The 27826-nt window shown below is 39.3% G+C and overlaps 1 protein-coding gene across 4 annotated transcripts in view; it reads right to left on the reverse strand.

Annotated features, from left to right (window-relative positions):
• Positions 1 to 9631: 9631 nt before the first annotated feature.
• ROS1 (ROS proto-oncogene 1, receptor tyrosine kinase) overlaps positions 9632 to 27826 on the reverse strand; it is a 114441-nt gene continuing 96246 nt past the window's right edge. For 3 of the 4 annotated variants that reach the window (XM_049654239.1, XM_049654238.1, XM_049654240.1), the window contains 3 exons: positions 26868 to 27002; positions 19491 to 19654; positions 9632 to 10854 (listed from right to left, as the gene is read on the reverse strand). In XM_049654239.1, coding sequence (XP_049510196.1) covers positions 10544 to 10854; positions 19491 to 19654; positions 26868 to 27002 — 610 coding nt within the window. In that variant the 3' untranslated portion in view covers positions 9632 to 10543. Of the gene's footprint in view, positions 10855 to 19490; positions 19655 to 21673; positions 24478 to 26867; positions 27003 to 27826 lie in introns of those variants that run through there. The other variant, XM_049654241.1, reaches the window with a different exon arrangement.

Raw genomic sequence — 27826 nt, forward strand, 5'->3', positions numbered from 1 at the left:
GAAAGGAAAACTATCTGGAAGCCTGCTTCGGTAAAGAAAATCCTTTTGTTAAAAGGAGTGGGGAGCTCACCACTTTTAGTAGGAGCCAGTTAGGGTCAAATATCATTTTTCTTCGCTTGTTTCCCACTCCTTGTGCTCAGGACATCACTTCAACAATTACCGTCTCTTCTCCCTGTATCATCAGTCTGCCCCCTCTACTGGATCATTCCCACTAATACAAAATGGGTTGCAATATTCCTGCCTTTATAAAAACGAAAACAAAACAAAACAAAAAACTCCCTTAACCCCATCTCCTTCCAGTTATTTCTCTGTTCCCTTTAAATGACAAAACACCTGACATGAGTCATCTTGTTCTCTCCATTTACTTATTCATTTTCCTTTTACCCACTCTAAGTTTCCTCTACATACGCAACAGTCAAGGCCATCGGTTAGCTCCCTATGTCTAAATCTAAAGATCAGTTCTCAGTAATCCTTTTACCTGTCTCATCAATAGGGTGATACACCAGTTATGATTTTCTGATAAGCAGATGCCAAGACACATACCACGTGCTGGAGGCCTTATTAATATGTCTTAGCAAAGATACTACATCTGGCAGAGCAACTATAATTGGAGCTCTATTTGATTTAACTCTGGGTATGCTTGTTCTTTTCCAGGAGCCATGCAGTTTCTGTAGGACCTCTGGTGAATTAAATAGCAATACGACAGAAACCTTGAACCCTGCAACCTTTAGATCTTTAATGATGGCACTAACCGCTGTCATCCGCTGGGTTTTGACTTTTTATTTGACTTTGTTTCGACTCGGCCAGGGGAGGGAAACTAGGAGGGCCGGAGTTTCAGAGGTTCCCACTTGGCCTGACACCTTTCAAGGAGAGAGAGAAAGGAGGATGGGATAGAAAAGAACCTCCGATTACAGTACAATTCTGGGAAAGTCTCAGCTGAACTGAAAGAAAGTCCCCAAGTCAAAATGGCCGGTTAGCGGCCAGTAACGTCCACATTGGGCAGGAATGGCACATTTTTGGTACTCCTCCATATTCAGTCATTGGAGGGAAATGGCCTGAGGGAAGCATGACCTGGCATAAATGTCACAGTAGGTCTGAAAGTACAGCAGCTGGAGGTGTCAATTAGCCATGCTCCCGATAGCAGGTTCTCTTGAAAGATGATCCAAATAGCACACCTCCACGTCCACCACAGGGGACCATACAATTTATGGTCTGAACAAGATCACTTTCAAGTGTGAAAGGGACACTGGTAGTAATTAATCGAGGATGAAGGCATACAGGGGGACTATCCTGGACAAGCTGGTCCATAAGGCTACCTTCCTTATCAATAATATTTGACACAGTTCATAATTCCATCCTTCTTCAAACACTTTTTTCACTTGGTTTCCAGGATTCCACTCTCTTGATCTTCATACTACTCTTCTGAGTCTTCCTTCTCAGTCTCTGCTAGTCTTTCCTTTGCTCCCTAATATCTAAATATGGAGTGACTCTGGCCTCATGCTTAGATGTTCTCTCTTATTTACATGAGGCCCTGGCTGAGCTGAGCCAGTCTCCTGGCTAGTCTCAACGTTCTGTACATACTGACAACTCTTGACCCCGAGTCCCCCCTCCTTCATCCCTCTCCACCTGCACACTCAGCCTCTCCCCAGAGATATCTAACAACCATCTCAGAGCGAACACACCCCAACTGAACCTCTGCTCGCCACCCCACCTCTCAACATGATCGGCTCTCCGGCAGCCTCCCGCACCCGAGTAAGTGACAACTTCCATTCTTCCTACTGCTCAGGTTAACGTCGTAAGCTTTCTTCTCCTGTACCCTCTATCGAATTCACCAGCGAAGCCTTCAAAAACCCAAAGGCAACCACTTCCGTCACTTTCACCGCTGCTTCATCACCTTCACGGCCAAGTCATCATCATCTCTTGCCTGCTGGCTCATAGATTCTAGCTGATCTTGCTGCTTCTACCTCTCAGCCCCACCCTACTCTCAGACTTCTCTCCACACATCTGGAACGATCCTTTCAAAACCTAGGTCACGCTATAGCTCTTGTTTGCTCAGAACTCTTCCGCGTCTTCTATCACATGCAGGGAAAAGACCAAAGTCCTCCTAATGGCTTACCATGGCCTGCATGATGTAACCACCAGCCCCACACCCTCTTCCTTCAAGTCATTCCCGACCCTGGTGCTATTTCTTTCTCGGGCCACATAGGCTTCCATTTCAGGGAGCTTTTGAATTTGTTTTTCCCTCTATGATATAGTCATATGGCTACTATTTTATTTATTTCAGGTATTTAAGTATCTCTTTATCAAAGCGGCCTTCCCTGGCTACCATACATAAAATAACAACTGCCCTCACTTTCTCTCCCTCTAGCTATGTCTCATCCCCTGATTCATAGTTCTATTAGCACTCAACATTCTCTGACATATCATATATGTCACATACACACACACACACACACACACACACACACACACACATACATATACAATAAAAGAGATATTTATTAAGCACTTACTTATAGTAGGAATGTTCTAGACTATTGGGACTATGCTCAAAATGGACAAAAAATATAATTCTCTGTATAACAACAAAAAACAGTTTGAATTTTTCAAAGATGAATGGGGAGAAGTTAGAATGAAGTCTAATGTAGTTATGGAGGTTTGGCTCAGAATATGTAATCCAGTTTTCTTCTCTTGTGACTTCCCTTTTCTGTGGAGAGCCAAAAGCTAAAACAAATGTTTCTCCAATTCATGCTCAGCTGGTGATCCAGGTTTTATTCAGGTTCTATATCAGAGGCAATCACATGACACTTGAAATTTGAGCTGAGATAAATGGGATGTTGGGCACATATTTTATCAATGGGTGTTCTAGCAAATGTGGCAAAGTTCTGCTGCCACACTCTGTCTCTAAGGCTTGTTGATTTGGCAGAAATGGTTTCTTAATTCTAGAAAAGGTGGCATGATGTGGGACCCTGAAGCTTCCTGATTTTGCTACAGGAAGTTTCCTGACTGGAGCGATGTTGTTCCAGAACCAATAACTGCAGCTAATTTAGCAGCTCCGACTGAGGCAGCCCTGTGTTTATATGCATAAGAAGGGACGCCTCCGGATTTGACAAGCAGTTTCCTGATCATGGTAAGAGAAGCAGCTTCTTTAGCAGCCTGGTTCTGCGGTACAGACCTGGAAATAGATTCTGGAATTTCATTCTACAGAGTTCTATTCAACCATCTCAATTCTGAAAAGCCATCTGACATGCTGTAATAAATCCTTTTATTCAAAATTGTCTAGAGTGGAATCTGTTCTCTGCCTCAGAATATTGACCAATATGAAACCTTAAGGAGAACATACTGAACACATAAAAGGACAGTTTTAAAGGGTGTTTTTTAAAGTAAATCAAATAATTGAGTTGAATAATAATATGACCTCTCTTTTTCACTCTCAGCTATTTTCTGCTGCTTCTCTCTACTATTGCTGTCTGTTACCTTGCCATTCAGAGGAAAGGTAAAAAAAAAAAAAAAAAAAAAAAAAAGTAGACCATACAGGCAGCTATAATATCAGGAAGCAAATGTTCTTTTGATATGTAATGCTTTTATTTTTAGTTTTTTACTCTCCTCAATATGGTATAAGATATCAATTCAAGTCAAACTTATTTCCCATCTTATCATCAAGTGTACATTCTTAGATTTTTCTTTCATTTAAAAAAATCCTTACTGCTAAACTTGTTTCCTTTTAGTCCTCATTCCCTTTTTACTTTTGAAAAATTACACTTTTGTAAAAAAAAAAAATCTTATTCAATTTCTTTAAACCCCTCCCCCGCAAAACAGTTCACTATCTTTCCTGGTTCCTCACTCCCACCTCTTGCAAACACCAATCTGTTCTCTGTATCTATGAGCTTGAGTTTTTTTTCTCTCTCTCTTTTTCTTTTTTTAAGAGTTCACAAATAAGAAAGATCGTACAGGGGCGCCTGGGTGGCTCAGTCAGTTGAGCATCTGACTTTGGCTCAGGTCATGATCTCACAGTCTGTGAGTTCAAGCCCTGCATGGGGCTCTGTGCTGACAGCTCAGAGCCTAGAGCCTGCTTTGGATTCTGTGTCTCCCTCTCTCTCTATTCCTCCCCCACTCACACTCAGTCTCTCCTTCTCTCCAAAAATAAAGATCAAAAAATTAAAAAAAAAAAAAGAAAGATCATACAATATTTTTCTTTCTCTGTCTTGTTTGTTTCACTTAGCATAATGCCCTCAAGGTCAATCTATGTTACCATAAATGGCAATGGACATTTAGGTTCTTTCCATAGCGTGGCTATTGTAAGTAATGCTGCGTTGAACAAGGCATGCATACATCTTTTCCAACTAGTGTTTTCGTTTTCTTCTGATAAATACCCAGAAGAGAATTGCTGGATCAAATGGTAGTTATGTTTTTAATTTTTTGAGGAACCTCCATACCCTTTCCCGTAGGGGTTGTACCAACTTACATTCCCATCAACAGTGCATAAGGGTTACATTTCTTCCCTATCTTTGCCAACACTTGTTCTTGTCTTTTTGATAATAGCCATTCTAACAGAAATATCTTACTGTGGTTTTGATTTTCATTTCCCTGATGGTTAATGATTTCCCATCTTTCCATGTACCTGTTGGCCATCTGTATATGTCTTCTTTGGAAAAATGTCTATTCAGATCTTCTGCCCATTTTTTTCAGTTTTTATTTTAATTCCAGTTGATTGATATCCAGGGTTATATTAGCTTTAGGTGTACGATATAGTGATTCAACAATCCCGTACAGCACCCAGTGCTCATCATGACAAGTGCCCTCCTTAATCCCCATCACCTATTTCACCCATTCCCCCACCCCCTCTCCTCTGTTGACCATGAGTGTGTTCTCTACAATTAAGAGTCTGTTTCTTGATTTGTCTCTTTTTCTTTTTGCCCTTTGCTCATTTGTTTTGTTTCTTAAATTCCACATATGAGTGAAATCATATGGTATTTGTCTTTCTTTAACTTATTTTGCCTAGAGTTATACCCTCTAGCTCCATCCATGTCATTGCAAATTCTTCTACCCAGATTGTCTTTGAGCTATTGAGCTGTATGAGTTCTTTGTATATTTTGGATATTAGCCCCTTATCAGATATACAATTTGCAATAATCTTCTCCCATTCAATAGGTTGTCTTTTCATTTTGTTGATGGGTTCCTTTTTTGTCCAGGAGTTTTATACTTTCATGTAGTTCCATTTGTTTATTTTTGCTTTTGTTGCTTTTGCTTTTGGTGTCAGATTCAAAAAATCATCAACAAGACCTATGTCAAGGAGATTACTGCCTATGTTTTCTTCTAGTTTTATGGTTTCAGGTCTTATATTCAAGTCTCTAATCCATTTTCTAATCCATTGTGTAAGTAGTGGTCCAGTTCCAGTCTTTTGCATGTGGCTGTCCAATTTTCCTAACACCTTTATTGGAGTGACTGTCTTTTCTCCATTGTAGGTTCTTGTCTTCTTAGTCATCAATTAATCAACCATGTATGTGTGTCTCTCTGTTCTGTTCCATTGATCTATGTGTCCGGTTTTGTGCCACTATCATATTGTTTTAATTACTATAGCTTTGTAATATAGTTTGAAAGTACGAAGCATGATGCCTCCAGATTTTTTCTTTTTTAAAATTTCCTTGGGTATTTGGGGTTCTGTGGCTTCACACAAATTTTAGCATTGTTTGTGCTGTAAAAAATACCACTGGAATTTTGATAGGGATTGCATTGAGTCTATATATTGCTCTGGGTAATATGGATATTTTTAATAATATAAATTCTTCAAATCCCTAAGCACAGAATATCTTTCCATTTATTTATGTCTTCTTCAGTTTGTTTCACTAATGTCTTGTTGTTTTAAATATACAGGTCTTTCACCTCCTTGGCTAAATTTATACTTAGGTATCTTATTCTTTTTGATGCAATTGCAAATTGCATGAATTTCTCTTTCCGATAGTTTGTTATTAGTGTAAAAAACACAACAGATTTTGTGTATTGATTTTTGTATCCTGCAACATTACTGAATTTGTTTATTAGTTCTAGCAGTATTTTGATAGAGTACTTAGTGTTTTCTATATATAATATCATCTCATCTGCAAACAGTGACAGTTTTACTTGTTTGTTCCCAATTTGGGTGCCTTTTATTTCCTTTACTTGCCTAATTGTTCTGGCTAGGACGTCCGATACTAGGTTGAACAAAAGTGGTGAGAGTGGACATCCTTGTCTTGTTTATGATCTTAGAGGAAAAGCTTTTAGCTTTTCACCATTGAGTATGAGCCAGCTGTGGGCTGGCTATAAATAGTCTTTATTATGTTCATGTACATTTCCTCCATACTCACTTTGTTGTGAGTTTTTATCATAAATGGATGTCAAATTTTGTCAAATGTTTTTTCTGCATCTATTGAGATGATTATATGATTTTTATCCTCCATTCTGTCAATGCTGTGTGTCACATTGACTGCTTTGTGGATATTGAAACATCCTTGGATCTCTGGAATAAATTCCACTTGACCATGGTGTAAGACACTTTTAGTGTATTGTCATATATGTTTTGGTTTACTCATTATGTCTTCTCCCCCAGCTAGAATGCTAGAACATAATCTCCATCAAGACAGAGACTTTGCTTCGTTTATTACTCTAGTATAGTGCCTATAACAATGCTTGCTATATGTAAGCACTCAAAACATATTGAATGTGGGACGCCTGGATGGCTCAGTAGATTAAGTATCGACTCTTGGTTTTGGTTCAGGTCATGATCTCAAAGTTTCGTGAATTCGAGCCCTGCGTCAGACTCTGCACTGGCAGCACAGAGCCTGCTTGGGATTCTCTCTCCCTATCTCTCTGTCTCTCCCTTCCCCACTTGTGCTATCTCTGTCTCTCTCAAATAAATAAATAAACAAAAAAATATTGAATGAGTGAATGAATGAATGAGCAGATCTACAAGGCAGCAATAAACCACAACATATCCATCCTAAGAGATTTTATGGAGCCATTAGAAACATTTACAAAAAAAAACTGTAAGGGGAGAGCATACACAGTAATGTTAAATGAAAAACAAAAGCAAAAACAGAAGAGATAGAACTACTTCAGCCAAGAACATAAGCTCACATGGGGGAAGGAAACAAAACAAGTTGAAAGGAAATACCCTAAAATATTTACAGTAGAGTTTGGGTGGTATATTTTGGCCCCTTGATTCTTCTGCTGATTGTGAAGAAGCCTGGAAGGATTGGGATAGGTCATCTGGTTCAGGCGTACTGTAGCCCTGATCAACTGTAAAAAGCAAAATTAGATGGGCTTTTCATTTTACCAAGGAAAGAAGGTCAAACAGAAGTCAAGAGCACCTTAACATTTATTCCACACTCATAAGGGCCATTATGAGAATAACAGGCCATTTGAGACAGGGAAGAAACTGATAGTGGTAAAATAAATTTTTGCCTCCTTTAGCATATGTTCACCATCATTTCAAGGGCTTCCAGAATTTCAGGACTTGCCTAAGTCTGATCTGAACCACAAAGCAGTCTCCTACCTTCTATACTCTATCTAGGTCTTAGGAGATGACTCAAGATCAAAAGAATCCTCTTGAGTCCCCCATGGCATTAGACCAATTTTCTGGCATCCTTTCTAAAAGCTACAAGTAAAGACTTGTCATGAAATGTGTTGTAAAAGGGTGATGAGAAAATCAATTAATCCATTAAACATGAACACCTATTTTGGCTTAGAGAAGATACAAAGGGTTAAAAGACATCACCTTGACTTCAGAGAGCTTGCAATTTATTCCAGTTGGTAAGATACATAGAAATTGGATGGAAATAAATCTGGTTACTGCTAAATGAGATGTGAAGACGAGAAGGACAACAGTAATTCTGAGAAGGGAGAAGAGAAGGAGTTAGGGACAAGCCCTTCCAAAAACTTGGCATATGAGCTGATCCTACTTGACGACTGGGATTTAGACAAGAAGAAAATAGGTAAGGAGTTCCAGTAGGCCAGGCAAAACCAGTATGGGTAAACAACAGACAGCACATCTGGGCCCAAGAACAGGCTCTTGTCTTAAGAGCATTTCAAGTAAAGCATTTTCATCAGAATTATATCAACATATTCATTTTATCTAGGTAAATCTTTGTCCAGTTGGCAATGTTAAATCATTAACAATATTTATTTCTTTTCTTTTTTGTACCTATCAATCCCCTTCATCTATTTCCCTCTGCCCCCCTCCCCTCTGGCAGCCACTAGTTTGTTCTCTATAATTATGAGTCTGTTTTTCTCTGTTGTGTTTTGTTGTTGTTTGTGAACAATATTTTTCATTTGCAACTCACTCTTCCTTATGAATTATTTCTTTTCCTTGAACAATTTAAAATGAAGGTAAGACGGGCTTCCTGGGTGGCTCAGTCAGTTAAGCATCTGCCTCGTGATTTTGGCTCAGGTCGTGATCTCACAGTTTGTGAGTTTGAGCCCCTCATTGGGCTCCATGCTGACAGTGTAGGGCCTTCTTGGGATTCTCTCTCTCTGCCCCTCCCCTGCTCGCTCTCTCTGTCTCTCTCTCAAAAGATATCCCCTCAGACATTCTATAAATTTCTCTGTTGTCCAAATTGTGATGCACATGGACTGAAAATCCAATTCCTCTATACACTTCTGACTTCTTTGTGTCTTCCAAAATAAAGGTCCATACCACTGGCGGAGCAAAAGTCCCAGCTGCAAGCAACAGAAACAGACTCTGGTTGATTTAAAAGAAAAGCATTTCTTAAAAGGATCTGAGGGTAACTCACAGAATCACCAGAGAGGGCTTGAGAGCCAGACTAGAGCCAGGAGCACTGGCTCAAAACAGACAGCAGAACCAGTCTAATCTGGCTACCCCGACTGCTAGAAGCACCAGGCTCCAGATTTGCTCTGCAGACTCTCCTGGCCCTGGACACCGGATGCCAGGAATCAGACCAGCTGCAATTGCCACCAACCACCACTGTGGTCCCTGTTTCTTTGCTTCCTTACCTCTCAATTTTAGAAGCTTGTGGTGGGGGTGTCTGAGTGGTGGGGGTCACATGCCTGCCTTCTTGCTGCAAGAGATCTTGGAGAAGCAAATGGAACATAGCTCCCACCCAGGAGATAAAGGTGGAGGAACCCTCCAACAAGGGAAGGGGCGTCATATGCCAGGCTATCAAAAAGAATGATAAATGTCCACTAGAACATCAGAAGATTAGACAGAAAATATCCTGCCCCGTTCAGTGGAATAACAGATGTAGCAGGGGCCACAGATCCTGGACCTTTATTTGGGGGCTGTTCGCCACAGAACTCACACATTGACTTCCCTGTGTTCCTCACCACACAGCCAATTATCCGTGCAGCTTCTCAGGTCGTAACCAAGTTACAAAATGAACTAAATGATTCAAGGTGGAGATGCATAGGTGATCCTCTTCTAGGAGTGGCTTTTAGCAAATTTTATAATCAAAGTGTTTTCTATATCTAGCAAGCATCCTGTATACTGCAGTGGAATAACAAACAGAATGCTTTCATTAATGTTGCTGCTAGAGTACTTGAGGCATTCAGATTTAAGTGGGTAACTGCAAAAAAAAAAAAAAAAGATTGGCTTCAAATCAGAGTGTTTCTCGTGCTCGCTTCGGCAGCACATATACAAATCAGAGTGTTTCTCTGAAGAAATGTTTTTAATAGTTCTCATTTCGATATGTATTATTTCATGTATTTTTAAAAATCATAGAGCTTAAATTAACATCATATAGTCATTTATATTTAAGGATACTCGATACTAAATGTAATCGTAGGTATTTTATGTGTAAGACACACGTGGCAAATAAAAACAATTCTCGATATTAGCGAATTTCCATAGCAGCACACAGTCACAGAGCTATTTTTATACAACCCAAAGTCCGTGGAATGCTAAACCTTAGGATTTAGAGTGATCTTCATGGTAGTATGCTCAATAGAAGCTACTGTTCCAAGCCTCCAAAATACAAAGTATTTTAGAGTAGTCATAAAGACAATTATTTTATAGTGATAGCTTTCCAAATGATTTCTCATGTCCTAGATGCTGGTTCCTTCTGTAGATGTAGAGTTATTTAGTCATTTCCTCATGTATATATATACATCCTTTGGGGATAATCTGTAGTTCAGTCGGCCCCCTGAGCACACTCTTCATCCCCCTCTTTCAGGTCCCTAAACATAGCTATTTGGTCTCTCCCCATCTAACCAAGATGCTTCTGGTGCAGCCCAGACTGAAGGGTGAGCAATGGACTAAAGGACCTCAGGGGAGAAGGGGAGCAGTTTCCTTCCAGAGTCTTGAGTCTTCCTAAGCTTTCCGATGTTTAGTGGTTCACGTCAGAATTCTACTGAAGGTTAGGCAGTTGTTATGGGGATTGCCAAAGTTGAAATCAAACGGCTCTTGGAACCAAGAATTCAGGAATTCAGGAACTTTTCAGTGTCAATTTGGAGTCATGGACTACCACAACATCTATCGTTCTACCAGGGTTTTCTTTCAGTAACTACTTAATGGGAGTGTTTATCTCAGCCCTGCATTTCCCAAACAGAGCTATTAATCAGACCCATCTCTATATCCACTGTGAGTGAGACAGGCATAGTTCAGGCCTTCGGGCTTGCCAGGAGGGCAGTAAGCCACTTGTTTTTCTTGGCAGATATCTTTGTCTGCATGTGGTTCCATCTCTTCTTTCCTCAGACCACAAGATTCAGATTCCTTGGAGCCTAGAGGACCCTCAGAATTTCCTTCACCTTGGCTACACTCTGTAGCAAGTACCATATAGTTTAACCCTTCTTGGTTCTTGGTTTCCATTAAAGCAACTGACATAACGTCACCTGAATTCAAACAGATCACACTGCCATCTTCATCTGTGAAAAAAAAAAATGTAAAAGTTATGCTAGTATCTATTTGACTTCTGTATCTGTAATATACAGACTGTTCAGGAATTGTCACAATGCCAACCTTACGCATGGGCTCAGCAAGCATTTATGAGGGCCACCAAGAGAATACAAAAATAAGCAAGACATGCTCCTTGTCCTTGAAGCTATCATAGTCTCCTAGAGGAGCAGAAACATTACTATAGATGACAAGGTGTGCTGTATGTAATAAAGGAATATGTAAAAGGTGGTGAGAGCTCAGAGATGATAACTCTACCAAACTGAACAGGTCACAGCCTTGGTGATAGGAATTAAGTGCCCTTATGTTGGCTTTTTTGTCTGAAGTGCTTACGTTTCCATCCCACTGGCTAAAATACCCCCCTTTAAATTAAAGATTAAGTAATTTAGTCATTTATTAAGATAATATTTATCGGATGCCTACCACATGCCAGGCTGTGTTCTAGGTATCGATGAGGCAAGAATGGACAAAAAAAAGTTGTCCCTCTTTGGGGTTTACATTCTGATGGGAGGAGACAGACAATAAACTAACAGACAACTAAGCCTATGTCAGGGGCTGATGAGCACTATGAAGGAAAATTTGGCAGAAAAACGGAACGAGAAAATAATGGTGGGGGGTGGAGGGGGCTGCTATTTTAGATGAAATGTCAGCGAAGACCTCTCTAGCAAGGTAAAATTCAAGTAGAAACCTGAATTAAGTGAGAGAATTGGACACGTGGATATCTGAGGGAGAACATTCAAGGAAAGGAGAACACCAAGTATGGACTGGTGTGCCTGGTCCCCCTCAACTATCTCCCTGGGATAAGGTACGTTAATACTAATTAGCAAATACATACACCAGCATGCTTATGACCTCATAGGGCTGACAGGGAATGGGTAGGCCTGGCAAGTTTTGATGACAGAGTTGAGGGAGAAAGAAAATAACATGAAAGATAATAGTGATTATTATTGTTGTTGTTAACATAGAGTACGTACTACATACCAGGCACTGTTCTAAACTATATACATATAGGGGCACCTGGGTGGCTCAGTCGGTTAAGCGTCCGACTTCAGCTCGGGTCACGATCTCGCGGTCCATGAGTTCGAGCCCCGCATGGGGCTCTGGGCTGATGGCTCAGAGCCTGGAGCCTGCTTCCGATTCTGTGTCTCCCTCTCTCTCTGCCCCTCCCCCGTTCATGCTCTGTCTCTCTGTGTCTCAAAAATAAATAAACGTTAAAAAAAATTTTTAATAAAAAAAATAAACTATATACATATATTTACTCATTCTTCTATTAAATAAATGCTAGTATTATCCCTGTTTAACAGTTAAGGAAACTGAGGCACAGAGGGGCTAAATAATTTGCCCAAGGTCACACAGCTGTAATTTGAATCCAGATTGTGTCCCCATATTCACCCTCCCCAGTGGGAGGGCAGAGCTGCTGTTCTCTGTGAGGAGGAATCAGGTGGGTGGGCAGTATGCCCTGTAGGAGTCCTTGAAAGAAGACTCTGGACATGTGTGTGGGGTCAGGGTGGCAGCAGAAACATGGGCAGCCAGAGGGTAATCGGCCTTCTTCACAATTATGCTCATATTATTTTGTCTTCTTTACTTAAAGACTGACCTTTTTACAGAGAAAAGTACAAGAACTCTTGCTGAAACCTAACAGCAGAGCTTCTGAAACATTTCACAAGATTCTAGGTAATCAAAAGGGACAAATACACAGTCTAAACATAAATATATAAATGTGTATTATGGGGATGGTTTTTGATCAGTGCTTTTCAACTTCTGAGTGTCAGTACCTAAAAGAAAAATTTATGATCAGAAATATTACTGTTCTTGGGGATGCCTGGGTGTCTCAGTTGGTTAAGCATCTGACTTCAGCTCAGGTCATGATTTCATGGTCCATGAGTTCAAGCCCCACGTAGGACTCTGTGCTGACAGCTCAGAGCCTGGAGCCTGCTTCTGATTCTGTGTCTCCCTCTCTCTCTGACCCCTCCCCTGACTCGTTCTCTCTCTCTCTCTCTCTCTCTCAAAAATAACCGTTAAAAAATTTTTAAAAAGAAATATTACTGTTCTTTCAGAACATATCGTATTTTACAAATCAGAAACATTTCAGGCCACAGATGATGCTCCTTCCTTTGTCTTTATCATCCTTCCAGCAAAAAAGCATCCAAATGTGTGTCGCTAAGGAAGGTGACACCTGCATTTAGCCCTGATGTACACCCAGGCTGGGTTTATTTGGAATTAATTTAAGTGGAAATATGAGGACAAGAAACAACTTCAAAGGACTAAGGGAGGCACCATTATACCTACTTTTTGCCAATGGAATTTAATGGATCTGCATATTTATCAAGTTTCAAACCTGACCTATGAAGCTTATTTTATTGTAAGAGCTTGTGAACTCTGTCCCTGCTCTGTCTTACTAGGTGCATGTTTCTTTTGCAGAACTTCCCACTGGGCTGAAGGACACAATGGCTGAGCTATAGGCTCACAGACTCCTTGCCATCATTTCATGTTCCTCTTCATCCTTCAAACATCATCATAGCATATTGCAAACCACATGGATAGTCACGTAGTGTTATAAAATATCTCTCCCATAGAAATAACTTTATCAGATGCCAAGGTTCGTTAATGCCTAAGTGCTGAATATCTATGGAAGCATCCTGCTGTTATTATTATGGTCAATATGTACTAAGAGCCATTGAGAAACTCATAAGAATAATTTCCTACATATGATAATAGCAATCAAAAATATCAAAAAGTGATAGGAAGAAATAATAGATTTAACTCTAAATAGTCCAGTGACCCAGACTGAGGAAAGTAGGATGTTCCTGAAGGGCTTAAAGAAATTAGACTAGGGGCACCTGGGTGGCTCAGTCGGTTAAGCGTCTGACTTCAGCTCAGGTCATGATCTCGCGGTTCGTGGGTTCAAGCCCCATGTCGGGCTCTGTGCTGACAGCTCAGAGCCTGGAGCCTGCTTCAGATTCTGTGTCTCCCTCTCTCTCTGCTCCTCCCCTGCTGGTACTCTGTCTCTCTTTCTCTCCCAAAAATAAGTAAACAAAAAAAAATAAAACAAAAAATAAATTAAGCTAAAGGAAAGTTTAGAAAATTTCAAAACTAAAACTACAATATAGGTCTAACTGCTCATGTTGTCAGACGCTTCATTTTCTTAAGTTTAATTCATTAGTAGCATACTGGGAAACTTTCTACCGATACATGATTTAAATTTTTTTTGCCTCTTGTTATTTCAAAAACAATTTTTATACAAGGCAAATAAACTCTTCTTACAAATTCTGGCACCATGTGTCAAAGAAAAATCATTAGCTAACTACTCCACTGGTTTATAGTACTTAGAGCAATATTTAGTAACTTGACCCTGGCAAGCTTTCAGCAATTAGTACATCTTATTGCATAAAGAACTTATGAAAGATGGTGGGGAGGAGGGTGTTTTGTTTGTTTATTTTTGTTGAAAACGAAATAGAAAGCCCGCAGTTCAGACCTTAAAGCAGAGATCCTGAACAAAGATAGCATGTGCTCAGCAAGTCTTTCTTTAAGAGGGAAATATTAAAATAAAGACTTCCAAGCAAGACAGGGTATTTACAGACGAGACATATGCCGGCTGACTGGCTATGTTTAGAACAGCAGAGGAGCATTTAGATTTGTTTCCTGTAGAACTCTCTGGGACTGATGAGGTGATGTTTACAAAAATGTTTGGATGAAGTCACTGGGATATTTTTACTAGATGCCCAGATACGTTACTAATCTTCTTTCCCTATCCCCTCTCTACCCCATTAGGTCAGTAGGACCATAGGATAGGCATGGTATTATTGCTCCTTGTAAGCCTACCCCCCCTTTTTTTTCCAAAAAAGTCTTTCCAATGACTTTCTTATCTTCTTATGTATCTCCAGTAATAACAGTCAAGACAGACGACATCTTCCTGCTTTGCTAAATATGCCCAGCAGTCTGCAGGGCAGTAAACTATTATTAAACACATTCTCTCTTATTAAAAAGGTAATTAAGTTTAGGCTCCCCTTGAAGGCACTGTTTTGTGATTTCTATCCTTTGCAAATATCCAAACTCTGCCTGGCAGTCTATTTCTTCTCTCTGCCCCTTTTGCTCAGTTGTATCTCCACAACCAAAAACTTTAGTGATTCCCATATCCCTTTCCATTCCTTATCTTCTGGATTTACATTCATTGTAAATAACGGAACAAGAATTTCTCTTCTACTAAAATTGAATTTCTGTCCTGGCACAGAATTGCTTGTTTCTGGCTAAATTATCAAAGTTTGGTTATATTCCCTGTTAAGCTCTTCCTGCTTCGTTATTGTGCATGTTTGTCTGCTTCTGTTTTTTGAACATTATTTAAAATTTTAATTCACTCTGCCAACCATGTGGCATCTAAATAACCAGGATAAACTGGTGTATATTTTCTAGCAAGCCACAAGTCATAAGTTCTTTCACTACACCTAGCTGCCCAGCACACTATTAATAACAAATTGGGGAAAGTGTGTGGGTATGTTCCTCACCACAGCCATGTCTCTGTGAAGGCTGAGAGCAAAGGTTCTGGAACAGAAGCCATATACCAGCCCCACCTCAGCAGTATGACCATTGGCAGGTTGCTAAACCTCAGTCTTCTCATCTATAAAATGGTGATATAATAATATCCATGTCATAGGGCTATTGTGAGGATTTAACGAGTTAACCCACATAGCACAGTGAATGACACATAAAAAGTACTAAAATGAGATTAGCTAATATGACAATTAAAAGTCATTCCCAAAAAAAGTTTTGTTCTACGTATTTAATGTGAGCATTGTTACTTATCTCAGCCTCACGGATGAGCTAAGTAATGCAACATAGTAAAAAGGTCTTAAGTGTTCATAGAGACTTCTGGTAGAGGCTAAGGTAAAGCTCAGATCTCGGGCCCTCCTAAACCCATCATGGCAGCCTCTATGATTTTTATAGACTGTCTGCACACGTTAGAAGGAAAGGATTCCGTAAGTATAGAGTGAGATTTAAAATACAAGTCAACTGTAAAATCCTTACAGCCCTCTGGAACTCTTTACTTCTGCAGCATTTGACCACTCCCTCCTTCATGAGCCTCTCTCTTTTGGATTTGACAATACTCTCTTATGACCTTCCTGTCCCCTTCTGGCTTCTCTCGGTCCACCATCTTTCTTTGTCCATCGCTAATATATTTATTGGCTGTTCCTAGGTCCCATCCACCATTCACCTCTCTTCTTATTTTATACACCCTCTTTGAATGACCTCATCTATACCCTTGACTTCAACTACCTGTATTTACAGGACAGACCTTTCAGCTGAATACTAGGCTTCTTCACTTATCCCATAACCAACTCCAACCAAACACGTGCAAAGCTATTCTTCCTGCTATGCCGCCCATCTTTGGAAACAGCACTACTCTTTACGTACTGTCACAAATCACTGGGACTCACCATTGTCTCCTCTCTCTGTCACTCAATTAGATGCCAAGTATTACAACATCTACCTCTGGCCTTCATTTCCTCCTCTCTACACCTATTATCATTCATTAATTCAGCTTCCATTAATTTCCAATTTTTTACCTGGTTATTTATGTACAACCACTATCCCTCCAATTTCATCACTTGCCATTCCCCCCCGCCCACAACTCCTGTGTGATAAACTACATGCAGTTTGGTGAACACCCCCATTCACTGTTATCCCATGCCTTTCTACATATTGTTCCTTCCACCCTGAAATACTATTTTTCTGGCCTCCCTGCAAAACTCAGCTTGGAAATAACCTCTTCCCAGTGGCTTTTATTGACTCTCTGACACACAGTATGGATTTGGCATCCCTCCTCTGGAGGCCAACAGAATATGGATTCCCTCTCAATGGCAATAGAGAATGCCTCCTGGATTTCTGAAAAAGATATAGCATAAAGTCATCCGCTCCCTGAATCCTTACACATCATCTCACTTATAAGAAAAAAAAAGTATAAAAACTGACCAGAGAATCTATATCCCACTCATTTCTCTAGATTACATAAATTTTATCTCTAAATCCAACCAATACATATATAAATATATATAAATGAACATTTCTGTCAATGGTTGTATATGCCTATAAAATATCTAAAAGCATATAACCAAATTGCTAACTATGGCTAGCATCAGAGAGTAAGAATAGGGAAGAAGTAGGAGACTTTGCTTTTTAGTCTGTTTAGATCATGTTATATGCTTTTCAACAATAAACAAAAATCACTTTCATAACAAAGATCTTTAAAATGTAGACACAGTTATAAAATAATATAGCAAGAGGAGTTACTATGAGCAATTGCTGGAGAAGTTCAAAGGAAAACTGGAAAGGACTCAGGAGTCATTTTGACGATTGACGTAAAATAACATAGAAACTATTTTTTAAACCCTTAAAAAGATAATAGTTGTGCTTAATTTTGGAAAGTCTACTAAAAGGATATTCACAAACAAATTCAAATCTGAGTCTTATCAGTTAAGTGCTGCTTGCAGAAGTAAGAGCAGTCATCTAGTTGTGAGGGTACCAAAAGTAAGAATGAGGCCAGGCAAGAGCAGGTTCAAATGGCGTCAGCAAAACACTAGGGATAGAGACATCATCCTATGACAAGGAGAGCCAATGAAAGCAGCACTCCTATTAAACTTTATATACAAAGTTAAAGAAACTGACTCTAAAGTTTCTCAAGGGAAAGAAATATTCTTGCCTCCTTTTTTTTTTCCTTAAAGCAAACCCACTGGAATACATTAAATGTAGGTGCTTAACACTATGCCTTGCAACAAGTCAATAAGTATCTGTTGAAATAATTTTTCAAAATTCTTACCGAATTGCATTTAGAAAAATACGTTAAGTAAACACTTAGAAAACGAGAAGGACTTGATAGTGTCTAGAATGGGTTACAATCTGTTTTTCCTTATCCTGTGGGATTGTCACCCAGGCACGTGTCTGTACAGAAACCCCCAGAAGGCTGGGGCTGCTGCAGCAGTTGTAACCCCTCAGGGCTCGGTCACTGGAGGTGAGAAGACAGGTGCAGCCCGTGTGAGACCATGAAGAAGGCTCAGCTGACGAGGGTTACGACGCCCGCTCAAGACAAGCACAGCCCTTTCCAGTCTGTCGCTTGGCTCTTCACGTTAAAGAAGCCAAACCACCAGTTTTATTTCCATGCATGTCATGGATCCTAATTTACCCCAAATATGTATTCAGAAATACAGCATGCAAGACAAGTAGATGTTCACCCTGTGCTGCTTACTCTTCCCTGCTATTTATTAGTCAAGTGCATCACTCCACAGAGGTCTCACGCCCGACTCCACGTCGGTCTTCAGCCTCTTGTAATCAGTTACCACAAACACTAAGAGGCCTGATTGCTGAGAGATTTCTGACTCATGGTCCATCTTGCCAGCTTTATTTTTAAGCAAAAATGTCTGCATTCACAAAGGGCCCTGTGAACATTTAATGGCTGGAAGGAGTTCTAGAGCAGCTGGAGAGGATCATTTGACAATTCAGTTTTCTGCAGCCACGTACGCAGAGGTATAATAAATCTGATTTTGAAAATGAATTAAGTGACTGCTGTATTTTAATTCCATTTTGTGCCTTTCACTGAACTAAAAAAGGTTAGTCTGTCTATCCCAGTTGAATGGTTCCAAAGGATCATTGCCTTATTTACAAAGTTCCTAAAGTTGTGGTATCAGACTAGACCTTCACAAGGCGTGGGCCACTACAATAATCCTAGCAAAATTCCTAAGCCAACGATTAGACATACGCACAGCAACACGGATGGCTCTTAAAAACATAGTGTTCAACGAAAAAGAAGAGAAGCTTTACAAACACAATAGTATCTGTGTGTACAAAACAGTACGCGTTTTGTAGCAAAACATACAAATGAAAAGATGCACATTAAAGACACTAGAATGGTTGCCTGGCAAGAGGAGGGAGAAACTAGAACAGGAGAAGAGGGAGATAAAAGGACTAAACAAACAAACAGGAGTGAAGCCCTGCATACACCAATGATCATGATGTACCATCAACTAACAGTCTATAATTAACTCAGCTCTGTACTTGAGGGTGAAACGGGTATGAGGGGTGGAGGGGAAGGAAAATAGATCTCATGAGAATATAGTCTAACATGTTCATTCTCCTCCTTACTATCTGAGATTGTAAAGTCCAGGGGCCATGTCACTATTTTTTATTATTTTTTTTAATTTAGTGCCCAATTCAAAATAATTTCCAGGGCCATGCAGGTGTCTCAGCCAGTTGAGTATCTGATTCTTTATTTTGGCTCAGGTCTTGGTTGCAGGGTCATGGGATTGAGCCCTGACTCTGGCTCTGTGCTGACCATGGAGCCTACTTAAGGTTCTCTCTCTCTCTCTTTTTCTCTCTCTCTCCCTCTGCCCTTCCCCCGCACATGCATGCATGTGTGTGCATTGCCACACTCTAAAAAAAATTTTTAAATAAAGAAATCGTAATAATTTCCAAAGAGGAGTACAATGAATACATAGTACCAGTATATTCTTCTTCTTCCTCACCATAAAATGTCTTCTATGTATATATATACCCCCATTTTAACCTGTTCAGTTCAGACTAGAGAGAAAACCAGAAAATTCTGAAAAAGAATCAAACTTACATTCAAAGCCCTCATTTATGACTCCACTGGGGTCTGTTTCTTCTCTGTGTTGAGAAATACTATTTAAGGAAACATTTTTGAATAACTGAAGCTGATCTTGTATTTTGTGGAAAGTAGGTCTTTGGTCAGGTTCTTGAGCCCAGCATTGGGTCAACAGATTCCACCTGGATACACAGGTAAAGGCACAAAAATAAGTGGTGATTGGAGATCATTAGGCAACCAGTACTGATACCCCAGGTAAGGTCATTTCAGAAGGCAACAAATTTCAGTTATTGCCAGTTTTCCATAATTAGTATAAATAAGCCAGAACAAAATCTTTGGTTTCCACTTAATAGTGTCTTCCAATATTACTACCTTTGTTAGATAACACCTTTCTTTCAAAAAGCCATTACTTTGAACAGTCATTAACCCAAATAAATAAATAAAATAGACTGTTGGAAAATGATTGCTTAACACGTAAGGGCACTAACAGCTATAGAAATTACCGAAGAATATGAAGACTTTACATTCATACATTGATATCTAGAACAAAATCTAAGATTACTCTAAACCACATAGATCTTTAGCGGCAGAACCCGAGGTAGAAACCACATTCAGTTCTAATGCTTTTAACTCCTCATTATACTGTCAAGTTAAGTAAGAGACTCAGTTTCCTCAGACGTTAGTAGCTGGTTTATTAAACATTATTTTTTCCTTAACAGTTGTATAAGAAATATCTGTGTAACACTCTTAACTGTGTTCATTCATTCAGCAAAGACTTGGAAACTTATTATATACTGGGAGTATATAAAGAGCTAGGGATGTGGTTGTCCTCATAGAAATACATATAGTAAATGTAAGAAGGTGACAAAAATTTATCTCACTACAACTCATATGAGCTGGAAAAAAAAATGTAGCTCTTTTATATTGTCTGCTACTAATTAGGTCTTTCTTAGAGCCCTCATCTAGAAGGAAAAAAGTTAACCTCGTTAAATACAATGGTATTTAAAACCTGGTGCAATTCAATATTTTAAACAATCTTTTTAGGTAATGCTCAGTCTTTTCTGGATAATAACTCAACCTCTAATTTTAGTCTATTCCTACTCCCTCTGTCCTCTTCTAAAAGATGGTGGCAGGATATATGTTGGGTGAAAGTCTTACGTGACTTATGATGGCACAGTGAAAAATTCTTTGGACTGCACTGTGCCCTCCAGATCGTTGCTGGTCTCAGAATAGAATGATCAGGAATTCAGTAAGGAGTGACTGGTCTGGTCCATTCTGCAGGCATCAGCTGCTATCTGCAGTCTCCGATTTCTTTACCTTTGTATCCTTCAGCTCTCCCCTCCCCCCACCCCACCCTTCCACTCCCCCACCCCTCCACCCCCGCCCCGTGAACTGGTCTTCCCTTTCCTCTCTCTAACCATAACCATCTCTGAGACTGCCTCATGCCCTGTATATGCTGACAAGGCCCAGGGAATCCCTACCTGTTTCTGTTGTGTGACTAAAGGATGCTCCTTGCCCTAATGTCTAGCTTTCAACAAAATGTCCACGCTGAATGGGAAACAAAGGAAGATGGGAAGTGCAACTTGACCTTCTCTGGAGGTCTGGACATGCCCTTCTACCTTACTCATGATGCTGGGTCTCCATGTCAATGGGATGAGGCTGGCTGGGGAGTCCCCAGCTCAATGATCAGCTTGCCATCCTCCCAAATTGGGAGAGGTGGGCAGTTTTCCACCTTTAGTCTAACTGAAGCTTACATAGAAGGTTTGTCAGGACCTAGATATCCAACATCTTCACCCTCCAACCTCTATCTATCAAGGTCTCTTCTTCCTACACTTCCTTAGGGCTTCAAAGAAATGGGCTTCTACTACTCCCTCTTTTTAATTAGATTATCCTTATATAGAATTATAGGTTCTAGTCATTCAAACCTAGCATTTAGCATACTAACAAGAAGTTAAAGGATTCTAGATAACCACTCCTTCCTCCAAACCTGGCTTTCAAGTCTACTGATTTACTAAAAAGGTCAAGTACCTGCTTTTTTTTTTTTTTTTCTTACTCTCTAGAGCTAGAAGGCATATTGGGGACAGGGAGAGAAAAACTGGTAAAGAAATGTAAGATGGAAAGTATTTAAAAATATTAGTACTACTATATCAACAGATTAATATACAATTACAAATTACAAGTTCTAAAAAAAGTACTAAAGAAAACAAATGTGAGATCTAATAGAGATGGAACATTTTTAGTAAGTTGCTGTCAGAAGGACACTCTGAAAAGGTGACATTTAAGCCAAAGAACTTCGTAGGAAAATAAGATGCTAGTCACGGGAATAGGGTGGGGATGGGAGTCAGGGAACACATTAGAAGAGGGAAAAACATGTGTAAATTCCTAAATTAGGAAAGAACGTGGCTCATTTTAGAATCTGAAAGAAAGCCAGCTTGGCCGAAGAGCAGTCATTGGAGGGGGAGAGTGTTAAGAGAGGAGATCGGAAGAGGAAGGAGAAATCATGCAGGTCTCACAGGCCAGACTAGGAGTCGGATTTTATGGCACTACAATGGGAAGCTGTTGAAGGTTTTTAAGAAGGCATGATCTTACATTCTTAAAGAAGTTACTCCAGCTAATATATGTGGAGAGTGAGTTGTAGAGGGGAAAGTTAGAAGCAAAGAAGTTATTAAAGAAGACAAAGTGAGAGATCATGAAGGTATGGACTAAGGTAATGGCAATGGTAGTAGACTAAGGATGTATCCAATCACTAGACGACAATGACCAAGAAATCATTACAGGTACTGTACTCAAAGTAGCTAGTGTCTATGTTAGAAATTATAATGGAATCTCCATTCCCTTATAGTATGGTGCAAAGTCCACTTCTGTCTCATTTCTTGACAAGCACTTCAGGTCAGAGTTAGTACTCAAAATCAGAGTATTATGGGGAAATCTAATATTGGTCGATTTTCCAGTATTCATCTGACAACTTCACATATATTACAAGGAATTTACATTCTGGATATAGAATGTGAAACTTGACTCTATTTCTTAAAAATGAGAATCACAGCCGAGAACCTACCTTTTACATATTTCTTTATAACCTCTCATTTAAAAATAGGGATGATACAAAGATTTGAATGAAGGATGATTAGACTCTGAAATAAAATAGTACAACTTATATGGAATCATGAAATTTAAACCAATATTTAAAGTAGAATCTTGAGGAGAAAGTCTAATTCACCACAGGAATCATATCCCTTCTGAAAATAAAGTTGTGATTCAAAGTTATTGCCAAAATGTAAGTAGAATCTTTCAAGACTTGCCATATTTTAATTATGGAGTTTTTTTACTTATTTATTTATAAGGTGTCTCGTTTCTACAAAGGACTCAAGATACTTAATGAAGATTATTTAGGAGAGAAAAGACAAAGCAAGAAATGGGGCGCCTTGGTTACTTAGTTAATTAAGTATCTGACTCTTGGTTTCAGCTCAGATCATGATCTCATGGTTGCTGAGTTCAAGCCCCACACCAGATTCTGCTTGGGATTCTCTCTCCCTCTCTCTCTCTGCCCCTTGCCTTCTCTCTCCCTCATTCTCTCTAAAAATAAATAAATAAACTTTTTAAAAAAGTGAGACAGAACAAGGAAAGGGAGAAGGAGGGAGAGTGGAAGGAAGAAAGCCATCCCTTCAGTTGCCACCTAGCTAGTCTGTTTCTCATCCACTCACACTACCCTCCAAAACTTCAGCCTCTTGTTTAATCCATGTAAAGTATTTAAACAGACTTTCCTCTTGTCTTTCTTCTATGGATGCTTTCATTTACATTGAACCCAATCATTATTCTAAACTTTCTGATGGCAAAAATATATGACCTGATAGTATATCAAATCTTCCTCTCCCACCATCCAGGAATGAACATGGAATTGCTCTAGATTAAGAAAAGAGGAGCTTTATAAAGCAACAGTTATTTAAAAGTAAAGCGTACAACCTGTGCTCTGAAACAGCATTAAGCTGGCAATGGAATGAAAAGGCTTTTATGAATTTAACAGCTTCTAAAAAATGGATTACTTAGGGTGCCAGAGTGGCTCAGTTGGTTGAGCATCCCACTCTTGAGTTGAGCTCAGGTCATGATCTTGAGGTTTATGGGTTTGAGCCTCACATCAGGCTCTGCACTGTTAGTGCAGAACCTGCTTGGGATTCTCTCTCTCTCTCCTTCTCTCTCTGCCCCTCCCCTGCTTACACTCACTCACTCTCAAAATAAACAAATACAAACTTTTTTAAAAACTGGATCTCTAATATCTTTCAGATAAATTAATAACAACTATATGTTTGGCATCCGGTCTTCCCTCACAAATATGCACTTGTCACAATTCAATATCATGTATTCGATACCTGCACTAAGTTTTAGTTACAAATCTTCAAGAATGTTACTTTAAATAAATTTACAGGTCATTCACTTTGTAAAAATTTCCCTACCCTGGTTTTTCTAGCTAGGTAAAATACTCACTCATACTTGAAATATCTCACTTGGCTAAATGTTCAAGTTCAAATTCCTCCATTCACTATGCCAACCCTTTACTCTTCTTTGCCTCATGGGTTTTTAAAATAGCATGAGACTCATTAGCCATGTGCATTATTGGTCTCTATGAGTATTAAAGTCCTTGGATTCATAAAGCAATCAAAATTCAACAGATGAAAATTTCATATCATCTTTCAGTATTAAGGGGATGAATTTCCATAGGAATTGAAACAAAGCACATAAAATACAGTTTTGTAAGTATTCTCTTACTCACTATGCCCAATCCCAGAGAGACTCAGCTAGCATCTAAATGTACATATCTTTTAAGAGGTAAAAATAAGATGGTGAACTTTCATGTTCTCCCATTGTTGCCTCCTACGTATGAGAGACCGTCCAGTAATTCCAGTTGCCCCTCTGATACATCCATCACAGAACCCCAAAGAACTCGCACTTGAAGTAGGTTGCCCTTTGATCCCGTTTCTTCTCAAGAGTGGTGTGGCTGTTGTGCAAACTGAAAGTTGAAGAGAGTACTGAGGACTGGGCTTTCCACCATACATCCCAAGCTACGGAAAGAAGGGCAGGAATGCTCTGAACTCCTGCATTCCATTAATAGCTGAGCACAACGTGGCCCTGTATGGACTCACCTGACCCAGAGTGCATCCAGGTGCTGAGCATTTAGGCAGTGAATGGAAGGTGCAGCATGGCTCAGTGCAGACTTTCAACCCTCTAAGCTGGGCCTGTGATCTCAGAGAACTGCTTCAAATAAAAATCAGTTCCCTCTGTACTCTAAGGAGAGTAGTTAATCTTTATCATGACAACTTAAGGCCACGGCCAGATTGAATGGCATGGCTGAGAGATCCATTTCCTAGCACAGCTTGTTTTCCTGGTTGGCAACGGATCCTTAACCCTTCCCAGGGCTCTGAGAGCATGTAACACTCGGGGGTGGGGGGGTGGGGGTGGCTGGGAGCATTGTTGACTTTTTAATCACAGATGTTCAAATGAACTTCAAAACCACCAATGGAAAATTTTGGCTTTAAGGAAACTACATTTTTATAAAGTCACAGCAATAATGTGTTCAACCAATGAATTAGTCAAGATAAAGTTATGTAGAATATTAAGTTATATATTTATATAACTTATATAAATATATGCTTTATAAACATATAATATCAATGTTGTGTAGAGTATATGTTTCTGCCTATAAATAGGAATGTTCTTCTAAGCAATTTTCTAGGATCTCTTCCTCCTCCTTCTAGTTGCGTTTTGGGATCCATTTGGGCAAAGTCCAACATACCTACGTTTTTCTGCTCCACAACCGCCATGTAATCATCCACCTCCATCCTCCCCATAATAAAGGTAGGTATGATTTGCGTCAATCAAAATGTAGAATTCTGTGATTGAATCCTAAACTGTCTACCCAATAAAACTGAGTCATTGTGATGAGGTACCCTCTAGGGAGGAAAGAGGCCAGATAAAATTCTAATGGGATAATGTAAATTTTGTGCAATAGAAATTCTAGGGAAAATTTCTGAGCATTTGACAGATATGTAAGAGCTGCACAGCAGTGGTTAGTTTGCTACCTAATAAAAATGTATTTCATGCTTAGGTATGCTGGGGATTTCCTCAAGCCCTAGGTCAAAGGCTTTCCATTTTTGTATAATTTCTTACTTCTAATTTTGAGAATTGTTTCTGTCTCCCCCAAAAGGATCACAAATCATTTTTGAGCACTGTTGCCAAACTTGGTCAGGTATGTGTACATCTGATCTCCCTGTAAATGTCCCAGTAAAAGCTAAATCAGAAAGAAGCAGTGACTCAAATCTTCTTATTCCGACTGGAAGATTTAAATAATACAAAACCATTCACCAGTAGAACATCCAACCAAGGTGCCCGGTTCTTAATCGTCTTTTGGCTCCAGTCTGAATAATCCTCTAAAATAACACAGCATAGTCAAGGCAATACAACCACGGTGTGTATCCACATACTGCTAATTCCTTTTGCACTTCTCTGTACCACACAGTTTAGCACTTTATTACGTGTTGGCTTGTTATCCAACTGTTCCATGTGTGTTTCTTCTCCTTCAAAATACATTCTGAGACGCTGAAGCGCTGGGGCCATTAGTTAGATACCCATGTATTCCAGACAATGCATGGCATGGTACTGTGCACATAACAGAGGAGTTTATACTTGTTCAGCACTTGTTCCTTTCCAAACATGTCGGAAAAAGTTTCAAAATTTGTTTATTTCTGCTGACGTTCTTCACAAGAAGGTAGATTACTTTACTACTCAGCAAAATAACTGAGCTTATTTTTCTTTTGTAATTAGATCAAAATCACCTACTCTCCTGAGAATCATGAATTATTAGACTTCAAGAGGAGCCAGGATCAGTTTGATAGAGTCACTAATACTTAGTCACTTTGAGCTCAGTTCATAAATAGATCGCAACCTGTATAACTTTTAGTAGTACTATATCCCAATATCAGCTGCACCAACAAAGGCAATCCAACTTTTAAACAATATATTCCTCTTTGATGGAATCTCTTAATATGCAAATAAAGATGTTAGCCAAATTAGATCTTCCAAACTCAAATGAGTATGTGTGTATATATACATACACACACAAGCCTTTTATTTATTTATTAGGATTCATCTCTCAAAAGTATAAATATATTCTATGCTTCTAAATTTTGTTTCTGAAATGAAATATCATGGATATATATAAAAGAGACCATCATGTATTTAGTAAATTAAATGTTACAATCAACTTACATTTGATGTAGACAACACAAATATCCAAATTCCAGTTTTTATTTTAAAATACCATGCCAATGAGGCATAAGATTGCATAGGCACATGTGGTTTTGTTGTTGTTTTTAGGTGTTTATATTAGCATAATTAACTTACAAATCATCAGGACAATTTCTTGGTGGCTGCAGTCTTCCTCCTGTTTGCACATAGTTTAAAACATCAAGGTTGGAATGAGCTGGATAAGGCTGATGACCAAGAGTTAAAATCTCCCAAATCAGAATTCCAAAAGACCTAAGGATGTTAAAGAGTTTACTTTAATTGTACTTACTACAAGCATCATGTTTACAGTAGTTTCTCCAATGTAACTATTCCTGGGACTATCCGGGTCTACTTTGTGATTGGCATTATTGGCCCCATAAAAGGCAAATGGGAGACTTAAAAGCAAGTTGACCTCAAGAAAAAGTAGAAAAAGCAACTGCCTACTAGCAATACTTCAAAGGTGATAGGTGATAGGAAGGCTTAGTGGGGACACACACACGCACACACACACGCACACACACACACACACACACACACACACACATTTTTCCTTCTCCCCAGCTGAAACTGCACCACAGACCTCCACTAAAGGTTTGCATAGCATCAATATGCAGACTTACATGGGGATAAGCAAGAAAGCAGTTCACCCTTTTCTCCCTGACTTTGAATGCTGGTAAACGTGGAGGGGAAAGGCATGAATGTGAACTGGCAACACTGGGGGCCAATTTTATCTCATCACCAATTTTGCCTATGGCCAGTTCAGCTTGAAAGTTATTAAACAAATCTTTACATTTTGAGTAGCTCTAATCAAGATTTGGGATCAAAAAGCAAAAATGAGGGATCCTATTCTAATACTAAAGAGATGTCCAAACCTCCTCAATGTCATAATGTTTTTGAGATGCATGATTTAAAATCTACCTATAAATTAACGATCATACATGCCAAAAGAGTAGGCATTTGGACATATACTTGGACATCAATTCATATGTACCAATTCCTATTAGTCATAGCCTCTATGCTTTTGGACTGTGATAAAATACTTGAAGCAAATGTATATATTTCACATATACGTGTAA

Source organism: Panthera uncia (genome assembly GCF_023721935.1).
Source record: "Panthera uncia isolate 11264 chromosome B2 unlocalized genomic scaffold, Puncia_PCG_1.0 HiC_scaffold_24, whole genome shotgun sequence".
In the NCBI taxonomy this organism is placed as follows: domain Eukaryota; kingdom Metazoa; phylum Chordata; class Mammalia; order Carnivora; family Felidae; genus Panthera; species Panthera uncia.